This window comes from Corythoichthys intestinalis, chromosome 3 (assembly GCF_030265065.1).
Source record: "Corythoichthys intestinalis isolate RoL2023-P3 chromosome 3, ASM3026506v1, whole genome shotgun sequence".
Taxonomy (NCBI): domain Eukaryota; kingdom Metazoa; phylum Chordata; class Actinopteri; order Syngnathiformes; family Syngnathidae; genus Corythoichthys; species Corythoichthys intestinalis.
In genome coordinates, this window is record NC_080397.1 from 48,807,900 (window position 1) to 48,825,310 (window position 17,411).

Consider the following 17,411-nt stretch of genomic DNA (forward strand, 5'->3'; position numbering starts at 1 on the left):
AAATGAGTGACTTCCGGCTTCGGTCTTGCATTGAGGAGGAGGGCGCTGTGACGTGTACGGTAGAAGACGTCCTCTTCACGCTACAGTGTACTGTTGTGTATGAGGACGAAGGATTCAGTTGATATTGTGGATTAATACGTTTATTTTTCGCATCACGCCAGCTAAACGGCTGCAGAAAAATCATTCTGTATGAGGGAGAGGCATATGCGCCTTTTTGGAGTTTCAAAAGGTTCCCATTCACCGTGGATATTTACTGTGGGACCATTGGACTTACGAGGAAGTGAGTAAACATCTTGTTTTGTATTATGTCAAATACGAATACAGCGATTACAAAGTAAACACTACAAACTTCCTTTAAATAAAGGACTACTTACGTTTGATCATTGATAGGCATGTAAAAAGCTCTCCTAATGCTCATTAGCAGCAGCACGTTAGCTGCACAACAACTCCAGCCACCCTCCTCCGGGGAACAAACTGTAAATTGCTCTCCGCCGGGCGGTTTGCCGATCCACAAAGACAATCGACAACCGGGTCGTCATGTCAAATAATCCAGGCTAGTTATGTGTGATTTTCCGCTTCGAAGACTTTGAAACATCACTCGGTTCGGGTTAGCATGTCGGCTAGCTGTCACGCCTTCTGGTTTGTTTACATTCTCCGAAGCCTGGGAAGGGAAATGACATATGTCCGATTTAGGTGTCATAAAATATCGTTCGGGAGATGCGACAGTAAAGGTGAAGTCGACAGTTTTGACCATTATGGAGTAATTTTGCCATGTCGTCCTGAACAAATGCATTTTTATTATTTCATATTCCATTCAGCACAAGACTGTTATTTGTCATGACCATGCCATGTATTTAGCAATTGGGGAAAATACTTGGATAAAAAGAATATCCTGTAAAAATATTGAAGAGACAGAAACAATGACATTTTGCCGCTCTCTTCGTCGCGTTTTCCTCGTTCTGAATAATTCCCCCTCAATGGGCTGAAAACTAAAACCGATGAGCCCAGTCTACCGCTGACGTCATCCACCTGTTGGGGACGCTAAAGCCCTATAATGGTAGGCGTGGCTAACCGGCAGATTAAAAGACTAATTTCTCGTCATCTGTGCTTTGCTAAATTGTTGTATATTGTCGAATCGTCTCAAAATATGATTCTAATTCACATAATAATGCCATTTAAGACTTTTTTTCTTGTGTCATATGCTCTTTAAGGTGCCGCTTTTGGAGCAAGGGCTTCCTTCTTGCACGGCAGCCTCTCAGTCCATGGAGATGCAAAACACGCTTGACTGTGGACACTGACACCTGTGTTCCAGCAGCTTCTAATTCTTGGCAGATCTGCTTTTTGGTTATTCTCGGTTGAATCTTCACCCTCCTGACCAATTTTCTCTCAGCAGCAGGTGATAGGTTGCGTTTTCTTCCTGATCGTGGCAGTGACAAAACAGTGCCATGCACTTTATACTTACAAACAATTGTTTGCACTGTTGCTCTTGGGACCTGCAGCTGCTTTGAAATAGCTCCAAGTGACTTTCCTAACTTGTTCAAGTCAATGATTCGCTTTTTCAGATCCATGTATGTATATTTTTGACCCAGCAGATTTGATCACTTTTTCTGTTAACCCATAATAAAGTCATAAAAGAACCAAACTTCATGAATGTTTTTTGTGACAAAGACGTATCTGTTCCAATCACTCTATCGGAGAAAAATCAGAGTTGTAGAAATAACTGGAAACTCGAGAGAGCCATGACATTATGTTCTTCACAAGTGTATGTAAACTTTTGACCACAACTGTATATAGAACTAGATGCGAAATGACAGGCATGAAGCATTAGCAACATGTACAAAATAGGAACTAGATGCGTTAGTAAACAGCAGCCATCTTAAAGCAGTAGACTTCTTAGGAAGGCTCTGTTGTAGAGAACCTTCCTAGCGAACCTGAGTAATTTTTTATCTAAAATACTCCTAAATCGGCAAAATCTTGACCTGAATCTATTTTTAAATAATGAAACAGTTTTAAAACTTCCACATGTCAAAAGTAGACAGAAGGGAACTAATGCAATAATGGAAGCGATTTTAACAACTTTTAACGGTTGATTCAGGGTAAAGGGTAAATTAGGGTAAAGAATTGGGCAAGGGCCAACTGTCCGAAAAACCTTTTAAACTTCACATAGTGTGACCTACGTTTTTTTTGTTTGTTTGTTTGTTTTTGTTTTGTGAGATTTTTTTTTTCTTTTTTAAACATGAAAATTATCACCAGTTACTTTGCCAGGTAACTAATTACTCTTACATTCAGGTAACTGAGTTACTCACACAATTACTTTTTGGGAGAAGTAATTTGTAACTAGAATTAATTACTTTTTTTAAGTAAGATTAACAACATTGGTAATACTGAAGGAACTCTTCACTATTTAAACGAGGAACTATTTTTTCCACCAGAGGGCACTCATGCTCTTTGGACGAATAAAACTTTATTTATGTAATTTTTTTTTTTTCTCTCGTCAGGATTCAATGAACCCTTTGGTTTAATGTGGTTATGAAATGGATTACTGTACAGTATCATTATAACAACAGTTCATAGAGATAACTTTGTGCTCAGAAAAAAAAAATACCATTGTTTGGGGAAAAAAAAAAATCCAACAAAAAAATGGAAGCAGTTACCCACAATGTTACTCATTACTTGAGTAACATCACTTCACCAAATACTTTTTTACTAGTACTTGAGTACATATTTGAACGACTACTTTTACTTTGACTTGAGTAATATTATTTTGAAGTAACGCTACTCTTACTTGGGTAAAATTTTTGGCGACTCTACCCACCTCTGCTTTTAGGGATCTGATAACCTAAAAATGGCTGGGGTGTCTTAGTATTCCCCCCATTCTGTGTCTTTAATAATGGAAAAAAAGGCAGAAAATGACACATATTACCGGTACTGGCCATGTGAAGGGCGGAATGCAAATAAACCGGGTTACACCCTGGATTGGTCAACTGTCAATCACACGGCACATAGTCACACTCTCATTCCCATCCAAGTCATTTTTCATGGCTATGCAGGGGGCTTGGCCTCCATACTTGGTGAATAGTGGGGAGGTTATTGTACAGCAAATTTTACTGATCCACTCCTAAAAATTTAAGCACGGGGTTGAAGCGTTTTAAAAAATGGTTCGCTACTCGTATGAAAAGCATGACAGTATTTTCACAGTTCTACTTTGTATGTTAAAGAAAAGTCCTTTCAGCAAAATGCATCAGCGAGGACGAACGGAAAAGCTGTTAAAAGTGACAGCCAGTGATGGCCAGCCTGTGGATAGGTCCTTGTAGGAGATAATTAATAGGTTTCACTGGCAGATTTACAGACGCAGGTGGGTGGAGCTTTGGCTATGAGTTGCCCTTTCCTTCAAAGTGCCGCATTTAAACTTGGCAACGGCAGGCAAGGTTTCCCTTCTATGTCTCTCTGTCTCTATCTCTCATACAAGGTACACACTAGCTCGTACGAACCGCTCACCCCTGTCAATTTAATAAAGTGAAATGTGGGTTTGACAAGTTTGTCGGGTATAATTTATACACTATAGCTTTTGAACTAACATCGACTATAGGCGGTGAGGGGAGAATCAACATGCAAGTCAGAGATATTGTGAGAGACCTGACGCACTGACGTTACTTAAGTAAGTAGTCACGTGTATGTACCGTATTTTCTGCACTACAAGGCACACCTAAAAGCCTTCAATTTTTGTCAAAAGCAGACAGTGCGCCTTATAATCCGATGCACCTTATACAGTCAGGAGCAGAAGTATTTGCACCCCTTGTGCAAGTCTCTTCAAGATCTTCAAGTCTCTGACTAAGGAAGGAGGTTGTGGCTCAAAATATGACGATACGTTTCACCGTTCAGCCTCTGCTTCATACAGTACAGTCGTCCTGCCCCCTTTGCCGAAAAGCAGCCCCAAAGCATGAGGTTTCCGACCCCATATTTCACAGTGGGGATGGTGTTCTTGGGATTGTACCCATCCTTCTTTTTCCTCCACACACGATGAATAAAGTTTGCAACAAAATCTACTTTGGTCTCATCTGACCACATGACTTTCTCCCATGACCCCTCTGCATCATTCAGATGGTCCCTGACAAACTTCACATATACATGCTTCATCAGGGGAACCTTCTGAGCAATGCATGAGTTTAAACCATTGTACCATAGTGTGAGCTGTTCAGTTTTTCCTCCACACATGACGTTGTGTGTTACTCCCAAACAATTAAACTTTGGTTTCATCAGTCCACAAAATATTTTGCCAAAACTTCTGTGGAGTGTCCAAGTGCCTTTTTGCGAACATTAAACAAGCAAAAAATGTTGTTGTTTTTTAAGACAGCAGTGGCTTCCTCCGTGGAGTCCTCCTATGAACACCATTCTTGGCCATAGTTTTACATATATTTGATGTGTGCACAGAAACATTGGACTGTGCCAGTGATTTCTGTAAGTCTTTAGCAGACACTATGGTTCTTTTTTTCTCTCTGAGTATTCTGTGCTTAGCTCTTGGAGTCATCTTTGGTGGACGGCCACTACTTGGGAGAGAAGCAACAGTGCCATACTCCTTTGTGAACAACTTCTCTGTCGATTGATGATCATCCAGACTTTTACAGATGGTTTTGTATCCTTTCCCAGCTTTGTACAAATAAATAATCCTTGATCGCAGGTCTCCAGACAGCTCTTTTGACCAAGCCATGATACACATCAGACAATGCTTCTCAACAAGACAATTCTTACCAGGTGTGTGTTTTATTGTGTGCAGGGCAGCTTTAAACCACTCATCAGTGATTGGGCACACACCTGACTTAAATTGTTTGGTAAAAATTGGTTTAAATTGCTCTTTAGGTCTCCTTAGGCAGAGGATTCACTTTTTTTTTTTTCCCCCTTCTGTCATTATTTGCATGCTATCTTCTAACCTATAAATGTTTGGTAAATGTTGTTATACTTGTATAGAGCTTTTCCACCTTTCAAGTTTCTCAAAGCGCTTTACACTACATCGCCATCCACCTACTGGTGACGCAGCACCAGGAGCAATGTGGGGTTCAGTATATTGCTCAAGGATACTTAGGTGAGTTCATCAGGGCGTAGACTTGAAACCACAACCTCTGGGTTGGGGGACAACTACTCTACCACTGAGCCACACCACATTGTCAAAATATAACATGAGTGGTTTTCGTTAAAGCAGACACTGTTTTTACATCTGTGTGATTTTGACAAAGATTAGATCACATTTGATGGTGATTTTATGCAGAAATGTGAAAAATTCCAAAAGGTTCAGATACTTTTTCATACCACTGTATTTTCAACCTTACAAATAATTGGCGCATGCCAACTACTAGAGGAATGGCAGCTATGTTTTAATTTACCTATTACAATCTTGATCCATATTAAAGTATCCTACGTTGCCATCGCTTTTACTAAAGCTCTTTGTCAAAACAGGTGGAAGATGTGCATTTGTGCATGGTGCAGTTGGATGAGAGAGTAGTCGAGAAGTCGTTCAAAAGGACGCTGAAGCACAAGAATGCTGACAAGATTGAGACATGCGTGCTAGACAGCTAATCAGAGACAGATGCCAAATGAGACACAAGCTAGTGGATGGTGACTGGCATCTCTCATCATGCTCCGATGTAAAACGCTAGCACATAATCCTGCTGAGGCCTGGCATCATGTCCGCATTGTGCCGCTTCGATAGAGCAGGTGACAAATGACGGACAAACAATGACAACAATATTGTGGCAAACAACACTTAAAGGGAACATATTGTGGAAAATTGACTTTTTAATTGCTTGTATAAATAGAGTTGGGTCTCTTGAGTGCATTCCCAACCATCAAGTGTGAAATCAAACAACCAACTAAAATTTTTATGTCCCTGTTTTTTAAAATGTGCTATGAGCGTGTCCTTCTGTCCCACTGTTACTGTATATACATAAAAGCATTTACATAACTACCCCTGCATGTGAGATTCTCCTGCCCAGGGCATAATAAACTGGACCCAGAGCCACTGTCACTGTCATGCAAAAACACCCACTTCCCTACAAATGAGACACCCCACTATCATGTAAATGTGATTTTTAATTTGTTTTTTTTTATACTCACTCTGGGTTCTGTCCTTTCAACTAGACTCCTTGTCATCATGGTCAAAACAAAAGCGGAATGGCCAATGGCCAACAGAACAAAAGATAGTCATGAGACAGGGCCGGCAACCCCTTATAACAGACCCAATTCAGTAAGAGAGAGAAAAAAAAAAAAAATGTCGGTCCAAATTTCTCATGCTCGTGCATTTTCTCCATACAATGAGTGTTCAATAGCAGTAGACATTTATGCTGGATCGTTTATGTACTACTACTAAGCTACTACAAAGACAGTATTCTATTTCACCTACAGTGTGTGTTGGAGTTTTTGTATAGGAAATAAAATTCTATTACTATTAGGTAGGCATGTGCCGGTATGAGACGTGAGCAAAAATACCGCGGTTTCACGGTATCACGGTATTGCAATTATAGCTCCAAAATTTTTAGATGTATGGGTTTAAAAAAAAAAAGAAAAGAAAAAAAATGTTTGTTTTTTTTTTTTCCATTGAACAGGATTTTTTTTCAAAACATATTTGCAAATTGGAACATGAATATAATGTGAAAATAGATAATTAACAAAAAATAACAAATATTTTATATAAAATTAAAATAAATAGAACCTAGACTATACCCACAGCCACAGCTCAAGTTGCTCAATATTAGAGTAAGAACAAGATAATTGCTATAAAAAAGTCAAAACACTTCTAAATAAAAATATATACTGTATGACTTTTTTTGAGGGGGGGGGAGCTCAAGTGAAGTTTCGCCATTTTCAGCCACTGTGTCAACTCTGGTCTACATGATGCCATGCCTTTGTGTTAAAAAGAACAAAGAATTCATAAGTTAATTAAAGTTAAGTTAGTTAAAAATGTATAAGTTAGTTTTATAAATTAGTTAAAATGTAAATATTGTTGAGGAAAGGTTTCATCTACAAAAAAAAAGAGAGGAGTGAGACCTCCTTTCTAATTTAGCGATCTTTGACGCGATCCTTTTTCTTCCCCCCTTCTTCCACTCAAGCTTGTTTCTCACTCAGCGGCTGTGAGACATAAAATTTCGACGAAGCTGCTCTCCCAGCTTAGCCTAGGCTAACATTCGTCTTTGTAAGTTTTAGTAAGTTTGTATATTGAATTTGAAAGGAAAATGTGTGTTTTGTTTTTGGCGAACTTTTTAATGGTGCTACTGCTATCCTGTTGAACCTAATCACACGTGGAAAAATCGAATTGTACAACGTTTTAAATGTATTCATTTGTATATTTCACCACGATTTGAGAGCTCAATAAATTGAAGAAAAGTACGCCTTGAGTTTGGAGGGTGTGTTTTTGGGTTTGCTGGCTGTTTAGCAGAATAGCGTCAATGACACTCACGGCAACAAACGGGAAGGGTGAGCGCTGCCGCACCAAGCCACTTCAAATACCGTACTAAGGTATGACGGAAAATTTTAGTGGTTTTGAAACCGCAACGTTTTCACACCACGGTAAACCGTGAAACCGGTAACCGGTACATGTCTACTATTAGGGCTGTCAAAATTATCACGTTAACGGCCGGTATTTAATTTTTCAAATTAATCACAATAAAATATTTGAGGCATTTAACGCACATGCCCCGCTCAAACAGATTAAAATGACAGCACAGTGTATTGTCCACTTGTTACTTGTGTTTTTTGGTGTTTTGTTGCCCTCTGCTGGCGCTTGGGTGCGACTGATTTTATGGGTTTCAAGCACCATGAGCATTGTGTAATTGTTGACATCAACAATGGCGAGCTACTAGTTTATTTTTTTGATTGAAAATTTTACAAATTTTATTAAAACGAAAACATTAAGAGGGGTTTGAAATAAAATTTCTATAACTTGTACTAACATTTATCTTTTAAGAACTACTTTCTATCCATGGATCGCTTTAAGAGAATGTTAATAATGTTTTAGCTATCTTGTTGATTTATTGTTATAATAAACAAATACAGTACTTATGTACCGTATGTTGAATGTATATATCCGTTTTGTGTCTTATCTTTCCATTCCAACAATAATTTACAGAAAAATATGGCACATTTTATAGATGGTTTGAATTGTGATTAATTAATTTTCAAGCTGTAATTAACTCGATTAAAAATTGTAATCGTTTACTATGTTTAAGTATTTGCTTAAGGCATCTTTCGTATGTTCTGTCTGTATGCATCTAAACAAAACAAGCTGAAAGTGCACAGTAGTACTTTCAAAAAGTACAAATTCGCCTTTTGGAGCACGTTTCGCCGGTGTAGCACATTTTGGCAGAACACAGTTTTTTTTGTCCTACTCTCGTCATGTCTCAGCCAGTCTTTCCTATTCATTTTGCTTTTGCTGCCCGTTTTGTGAAATACTGACAGGACTGTCATGGACATTCGTGTTCTTCTCGGGTTCAAATTGAAAGGGTTGAACAGATCACATGTTTATGTCGCTACAGTCATACTCTTGAAGCCCGGCAGCGTAACCATGTGATGTCAACAACAATGGCGACCTACTACTTAAACTAGTTTTACAAATTGCATACAAACAAAAACATCCAGAAGGGTTTCAATAACAAATTATTTTAACTAGGGTTGTTCCGATCATGTTTTTTTGCTCCCGATCCGATCCCGATCGTTTTAGTTTGAGTATCTGCCGATCCTGATATTTCCCGATCCGATTGCTTTTTTTTTTGCTCCCGATTCAATTCCAATCATTCCCGATAATTTTTCCTGACCATATACATTTTGGCAATGCATTAAGAAAAAAATGAATAAAACTCGGATGAATATATAAATTCAACATACAGTACATAAGTACTGTATTTGTTTATTATGACAATAAATCTTCAAGATGCCATTTACATTATTAACATTCTTTCTGTGAGAGGGATACACGGATAGAAAGACTTGTGACTTTGTATATTGTGACTAAATATTGCCATCTAGTGTATTTGTTGAGCTTTCAGTGAATGACACTGCAGCCATTCAACCCAAATGCATGATGGGAAGTGGAACCATGACTGTGCATAGTGCTACCAATTGATATATCTTCTCTGCGTTGGGAAATAACTTAAGGTGTAAAGACAAAGATCAATTGCTACCTTGCTTCCCCACATTGCTTCCCATGATCTTTCTAATCATCGGGAGAGGGATTGTAAGGCTTTAGCCTAGTAATAAAAGGTTCCAAAGGCTGCGAAAATTCACTCTAATCATTTTACGCTGCCTTTTATCTCTCTATATAGATAAAACGGCGCCATTACAGATTGAGCACGACAATGCGTGAGTGGAAAGTGCAACGCATGCATTTATTGCGTTAAATATTTTAACGTGATACATTTTCAAAAAAATTAATTACCGCCGTTATCGGGATAAATTTGATAACCCTACCTTAAGCCTAAACTAAAGACTCTGGATGAGTAACATATTATGTCTGTAACGTTAAATACAATTAGAAAATGATTTAATTAAAAAATATAGATATATTAAAAAAAGGCGTGGCCGATATTGTTTTGCCGATTCCAATACTTTGAAAATGACGTGATCGGACCCGATCGATCGGCGATCGGGACATCTCTAATCTTAACTCACAATAATGTTTATATTTAAAGAACTACAAGTCTTTCTATCCGTGGATCCCTTAAAAGTACAGGTACTAAAAAAAATAATAATAATAAATAAAAAACTATCAGATTATTTTGTTACATATAAAAACAGCAGTGGTACCTGGTGCAACACAGATCTACCACGCACCTATACTGTACACGCAGAGAAGTAAAACTGGATATTCTCAGGCTTATTCAAGGCTCACTAGATTTCTTCATTTTTACGATGGCGGTCAAGCCAGCCTCCAGTCTGAAAGATGAGCTCAAAACAGCCACGAATGCTAGGATCTTTAAAGTAGCCTTGGCTGTCCTTCCGCTGCACACCTTCGTCTATGATGTCCTCACGTTATTTACTATCCAACTCTGTTGCTGACCACAGAAGTAGGTTGTTCTTAAAATAGCTCACCAGTAATACAACATTGTGATTGCTTAGAGATGTTATATTTTGACAATGTTAACACTTGTAGAGATTCATACCAACAAAGTGTAGCATATTAAGCATTTCCTTGCTTGTGAAATCATTGTTCATACTTATTTAGAGATGTCATTGGCATGAACACTATTGTCACAGATGAATGTCAGTGTTATTGATTCATAAATAAACAAGCTAAGACATCAATCAGGAGCTCTCAAAACTGTTGGTGAACCTCCCTTACACAACATTGACTGGAATATAAAGTAATGACCATCCTTTTGAGCCACTGAATCATGATTGAAAAAAATCCCTTTTGCGAATTAGTTGAAAAATTGCTATAAACTCACAATTAGATGCACATTAATACTACCAAGGTTATAATGATCTAATAAGCCTGGCTTCTTTATAGCACACTATGTATAATAGATAGCAAGCCTTCAAACCGTTATGGTGCTCATCAATTATTTTGCCTTTTTATATTTTTTCCGGGCTTTTAAATGACTGCACCCGCTGCTTTGAGGGGTCTTTGGTAGAAAAGACAACATTGTTAGTCTTAGACAGAAAATACATCTTTGACATCTTTTTATTTTAAAAGGGGCTAATAAAAAAAAAATCCCAAGAACCACTCTTCAAAGCCAGTTAAATACTTAATTCGTTCACGTTAAAACTTAGGAAAAACATTGTCATTGCTTTATTTACTTCAAAAGTTAAGAAAAGTTTTTTCACGACAGATCTAAAACGAGCAGCTTTTAACTTTCTCAATATCTTGTGCCATTCATCCATAAATATTCTTGACTGTTGAAACCACATAGCATCTTTTTTTTTTTTTTTTAACTGAGAACTATTCATTTAACTGTTTTTTTGTGTGTAACCAAGTACAAATGAAATGAAATCGTAAAAAGTAAGTCATGTAGCTTCCCAAGTACATAAATATCAATTTAGCCAACAATATGTGACCACAATGCAAAAACTATGGAGGTAGATTTGTGTCTTTATTATTCAATCAAAAAAAAAAAAAGTCGCTTCAATCAAAATATGTATTTTCAGTCCAAAAAAAAAAGTCACTTCAATCAAAAAAAAAAAAAGTGTTTGAATGCAAAAATAAATTTGAAACTCAAAAAATGCATTTGAAAACTAATTTTCTTTGATTTTTTTTTTTTTTTTTTGGATTGAAGTCAAGTTTTCTTTGATTGAAACAACCTTTTTGATTGAAGTAATTTAGTTTTACATTTGGGCCACATTTTGGCTAGGACATTTGTGTCTTTATTATTAAAAAATATATTTTTTTTTTAGGGAAGGGCAATTTTATTTTTGCAAATCATTTTTTTTTTTTTTTTTTTTTTTTTGGAAGCAACTTTTTTGGGGATTGAACGATTTAGACACAAATTTCCTACCCATAATATGGCCCAACCACAAAAAGGATTGCTTCAATCAAAGAAAATAGGTTCAATGAAAAATTAAGTGTTCAAATGCAAATTTCTGAGTCTCAAATATTTTTTCGCTTTCAAAAACCTTTTTTCTATGATTGATTTTTTTTTTTTTTTTTTTTTTTTGATTGAAGGGATTTTTCTTTTGAAAATATTTTTTTTTGTTTGAAGCAACTTATTTTTTGATTGAACAATAAAAACACAAATGTCCTAGCCAAAATGTGGCCGAAACGCAAAACTACACCACTTCAATCAAAAAAGTCGCATCAAAAAAAAAAAAAAAAAAAAGTCGCTTCAATCAAAATAAGTGTTTTCAATCCAAAAAAATGTCACTTCAATCCAAAAAAAAATGTGTTTCAATGCAAAAATAAATTTGAAACTCAAAGAAATGCATTTGAAAACTAATTTTCTTTGATTTTTTGGATTGAAGTCAAGTTTTCTTTGATTGAAACAACCTTTTTGATTGAAGTAATTTAGTTTTACATTTGGGCCACATTTTGGCTGTCTTTATTATTTAAAAAAAATTTTTTTTTAGTGAAGGGCAATTTTATTTTTGCAAGTGATTTTTTTTCTTTGATTGAAAAAGGTTAATATTATTATAATTTTTTTTTTTTTTTTGGAAGCAACTTTTTGGGGGATTGAACGATTTAGACACAAATTTCTTACCCGTAATATGGCCCAACCACAAAAAGGATTGCTTCAATCAAAGAAAACAGTTTCAATGAAAAATTGAGTGTTCAAATGTAAATTTCTGAGTCTCAAATCTTTTTTCGCTTTCAAAAACGTTTTTTCTATGATATTTTTTCTTAATTTTTAATTGAAGGGATTTTTCTTTTGAGATTTTTTTTTTTTTTTTTGGAAGCAACTTATTTTTTGATTGAACAATAAAAACACAAATGTCCTAGCCAAAATGTTGCCCAAACGCAAAACTACACCACTTCAATCAAAAAAGTTGTTTCAATCCAAAAAAAAAAAAAAGACTTAAATAAAAAAAAAAAAAAATCAAAGAAAAATTGTTTTCAAATGCATTTATTTTGAGTTTGAAATATATTTTTGCATTCAAACGCTTTTTTTTAATTGAAGTGACTTTTTCTTTGATTGAAAATATAATATGATTTTGATTGAAGCAACTTTTTTTTGATTGAATAATAAAGACACAAATTTACCTCCATAAAAAACACACCTCCTTAAAACTGAATTCCCTTGTTTTTAGTGTAAATCTACTAGAAATAAGTGAAATTATCTGCCAGTGTTTCAAGTAAATTTTACTCAGATTTCTTGAAATAAGAAAAATAGCTAGCTGAAAATAAGTTTAGCAGATTTCTGTTAAGCAATAAATTAGTATATTTAATCTTAAAAAAAAAAAAAAGCTTGTTAGTCAGAAATGTTTTTAATTCAAGGATATTGTTCAAATATTATTTGAAAGCATTTTTTTTTCTTGATATATATAGGTGAAAAATGACTTAGATGTATCGGATTCATTAGAACAAACAGTAATATTTATTTTAAGTGCAATAATCTGACGCTTAACTAGTCTTTAACTCTCAAAACAAGAGGGAGAAAATTATTTGACTCGATTTAAGAAAAATAATCACATTTAGACATTATAAATTTGCTGTGCATGTGGCCCTTTAAAGGAATTTAACATGAGATCACCTATTATACTGCGCAGTCAATGAATTTACAAAGTACCATAAGTAGCTAAATTTTAATTTCGCTGATAAATTGTTAACTGGCTCCTACTTCGCGTCAGCAAAAGCATTGAGAAAGATTCAGCAGATGGTATCTTTCTGAGGGTGGTAGTTATGTGTCAAATGATTTATTCCAGCAACTATCGTTTTTTTTTTTTTTTTAACTATATTCCACTACTCTTTTGCCTACTTTGAACCCTGTGGCTTATACTCTAGTGCGGATTATGTATGGATTTTTACAGGCTAATGAGGTTCCTGTGTTTCGGTGTAAATATTCAATGATAGAATGTGGACGTCTGCAGCTTTTATATGAACAAATATCATTTCGTCAAATTTGGTTGGTGTGGCTTAGGCTAGGTTCATACCACGAACTTTGTACGAATCATATTTTTTGTTTTGTGTGAGTGTTTTTCTGACTCAAGTTAGGCATTAACTTGATGGTGTGAACGGGACAGGTCGCGTAGAAGTAAACCACTTAAAATCCAATCTAGGTCACTGTTTTATGTGGTTAAAATCCAATCCGATGCTATTTTCAGGGTGCACATTTGAGACATTGGCGCCTAGAAAGTCAGTTGGATCCTCCTCAAATTTAGTAAGACTGTTCATGAGACACATTAGATCTAAATTAATCAAATTTGTGAGTTTTCATTCACCTGACCTCGGCGTGGTGCCAAAGTCTGTCTTTTTTTTTTTTTTTTTAACACCAAATTCAGTAAATGACTAATAACTCACTGATCCAAGGTTCACTCTTTTTCATATCTGACATGTATGAGAGGTATCCTAGCCTGAACAGAACTGCATTGAAATATTAACCATTAGGCCTTGTGCCCCCTGCTAGGAACAGGAAACACCCTTTTTACACTAGACAGGCTCCTGCTCCAAGGGAAAAATAAATAAATTGACCTCAATGACCCTGATGAGTATTGAGGTTTCACTGAAGCAGAGGGGTCCAAACAGGAAAGTGAAAATGACTGTCGCCATTTTGTCTCACCACAAATTTTGAACAGTTATAAATTGGCAGATATACAACATATCTGCGCCAAACTTCCTCTGCTTGCTGAGCGTCACATCCCAAAGGGTCCTGTAGGGATCATTTGCATCAACCCTACAGCACCACCTAGTGACAACAGAAAGTCACTCATTGTACTTATACATGTCAGTTCCTCTCAGGTTGGTCAGTGTCGTTACATCATTAAAAGGAAGTAGATTACTTCATGGACATGGCAGCTTGTAGAGCCACGAAATTTGGCAAACTTGGTCAAACTGGCCCAGTGCCTCCTTTTTTGTACGACCCTCTTCAATAAGGTTTTTTCACCTAGGTGTGTGAATGTATTTCTCATCTCAGGATACACAAAAGCATCTCTGTCACCCATGCCCACAACACAAAAGAGGTTCCACACAAAAAACGAGGCGGGTTTCGTGCACATGTTTCTGATGAGATGATGAGAGGGGGACGATCTGCCACCACCCTGAGCAGCGCGCTGTCCGAGTTGCGTGACGTCAGGGTCGCGCTAAACTGCGAGGGCCTGTTCAGTCCTGATTGCAGGCCAAGTTTATGTCTGTTATTTGTGTCCTCTTTTTGCAAATCAAATTAAGATCAACCTAGAATGACATAGAGCCAGCATGTGTGGCCATTTGTTTTGATGCTTCTGCGCATTCCGGGACAGTTTGCTCAGCGCATGTCAGACTGCTAATTAGTGTGCATGCGTAATACGGTCTCAATGGACAAAGGCAGTCTAAACGGGCACACCCCAAAAATATATGACAAAAAAATCGGAATTGTGCATTAAGACCTGGGGTATGAACTGAGCCTTATAGTCACATGCAGCTAACAGTCCAAAAATTACAGTAATTGGGGAATGAGTCCATTAGAAAGATGGCCACTGCTTGGCAAGTTTGAAAATAATGTGACTTATAAATTATGAATCTGTTCAGTCATTTGAACCTATTTGCCTGACAGCGCTCTCCCGCATAATGATCTAAATCAAAATTGAGGGAATGCTGTTCCATCTCCATTAAAGATGATAAATTCATACTATTCACGGCTGCGTTGTGTGCAGACTCAGATTCATACCAGTTCACTCTGCAGTCGGAGAATCAGTTCGTCTTTCTCCTTCAGTTGCTGCAGCAACGCCTCTTCTCTGTTCCAGTCCTGAAAACAAAAAACAAGATGTTGTGTTGCACATTACTTTTCAACGCTGAACACTCCAGTCATCTGTCTTATAAGGCAGAACATTTTGGTCCTGTTTGCATTCTCAATGTTTTTAAAACGTTGAGAAGAAGAATTCCCCTGGGTTCATTCCTCTTTCATTAGGGCACAAACTGGAATGGTACACATATACCGACAACAATTTCATTATTCATATTACATGTCTTGGGCTTTGGTGTTCAGAGATTTATTTTTCAAAATCAAATCAAGTACTAATGTTTCAGTATAGGACAGTAGTTAGAAGTTGAGTGATCACAGGAGACGGCAACAAATCAGAACGGTGCAATGAAGTTGCTTTCCGCCATTCTGATTGGTTAAGCGATCCCTGGGGATGGTCTCCCAGTCCTGTGAACTCCTACTGCTCTGACTTTTATACAATTTATTTGGAGGTTTGTGACTCGCAGAAACTGAGTCTAGAGATTGTACCTACAATCTAACTACTACTATAGAAATATATCTTAAACATCTACCTAGTCACAGCACAGAAATCAGCAGTGCTGCTGTAGTTTGAAACATTTTTTTTTCTTATATTGGAGGTAAGGCTGCTACAACTAATCGATTAATGAATTAAAATCGATAAATAAATTAGTTGCCAACAAATTTGGTCATCGATTTTTGCCTGCAGCTTTGAGCAGTTCCGTTTGGGTCCTTGTTTGTGTGTAATGTGAGGCTGCGCGCACCAATGATGAGAGCGAGAGCGAGAGAGAGAGTTCACTGCCCATCTGCTACACTCAGGTTGGGTTGCTCATTCAATAACTTTACGAAGTGTCGAGAGTTACATTGTCTTTTGTTTTGCTAAATCCAGTGTGCCTCCATCAGAGGTGAGTTTAAAACAAAAAAAATCAATTGTAATGTTTGTATTCTTTGTTGATTAGATGTTACTACTTAGCACGGAGTGCTGAGCTAGATAGCAATTATGCTAATCAGTGTCTTAAGTGTCGTTTGTATTGTGTTCCGGAGAAGCATATTAGCACTTGAGTTATTATTACTGTATTTTTCAGACTATAAGTCACACCTGAGCATAAGTCGCACCAGCCATAAAATGCCCAACGAAGAGGAAAAAAAACATATAAAAGTCGCACCGGAGTATGAGTCGCATTTTTGGGGGAAATTTACTTGATTAAAAAAATCCAACACATTGAACATATACTGTATGTCATCTTGAAAGGCAATTTAAAATAAAAATACAAAAGAGAACAACACGCTGAATAAGTGTAAAGTATAATAATTTTACATGATGCATGAACAACGAAATGCGAATGTACTGTCCTCACCAGGACGCTACGGCTAGGTCCTGGCTATACAGTGAGCTAAACTCCCATATAACCAGGGGTGCACATATTTTTTTGCCCAGGTTCTCAGAGGAGGACCTGGAGATGTGACTTCGTCCTCATTGAGCTTGAGAGCCGACCCGCCTGATGCGATAAAATTATGACAAGCTTTAGTTAGAGCCAAATACCTTTAATTAATTATATTAACAATTAATGCCTGATTAACATCAACTGGCACAACAAATTTGCCATTACTTTGAAGTGAAATGTAAAGAAATAAACATAAAAGCAGTACTAATTCAAAATAAAGGGCATTATGCGGCTCCCACATTAACTCCAAGCCTTTGTAAAAGTGGGATGTCCTCCTCCTCATAAGAGCTCATTGAACGTGCGTGTTTAGCTTTGTGAAATGTGAGCAAAAACACGTTTGTCAGTGCATGGCGATGCTCTTCATTAACTTTATTCCGCCACTTGTCCATAGGGCAAGTGGGGTGCTGCCTGACATCGATAGTTTGCCTAATTGTCACATGCTCTGTTTTTTTCGGGCATTTCAAAGTTTGGATGGCTGAAATTCTTGGACCCAACATAAAATGCGTTGCCGTTATCAGCGATTCTCACGGCAAATTTTGTACCACATATCCGTGCGAGCATCATTTGCTTCTAGCTATGGTACCTCCTGCAGCCACTTTTCAGCAAAAGTCCTTTTTTCGGTAGCTCCGGTGACGTCTCT

The 17,411-nt window shown here is 36.9% G+C and overlaps 1 protein-coding gene across 6 annotated transcripts in view; it reads right to left on the bottom strand.

The window, feature by feature from the left end:
• ccser1 (coiled-coil serine-rich protein 1) overlaps positions 1 to 17,411 on the bottom strand; it is a 378,554-nt gene that overhangs the window by 182,129 nt on the left and 179,014 nt on the right. For all 6 annotated transcript variants that reach the window (XR_009062832.1, XM_057832960.1, XM_057832959.1 and 3 more), the window contains exon 9: positions 15,276 to 15,353. Coding sequence is in view for 5 of the 6 variants with exons in the window: in XM_057832960.1 (XP_057688943.1) it covers positions 15,276 to 15,353 (78 nt within the window). In the remaining variant the exon portion in view is untranslated. The remainder of the gene's footprint in view (positions 1 to 15,275; positions 15,354 to 17,411) is intronic.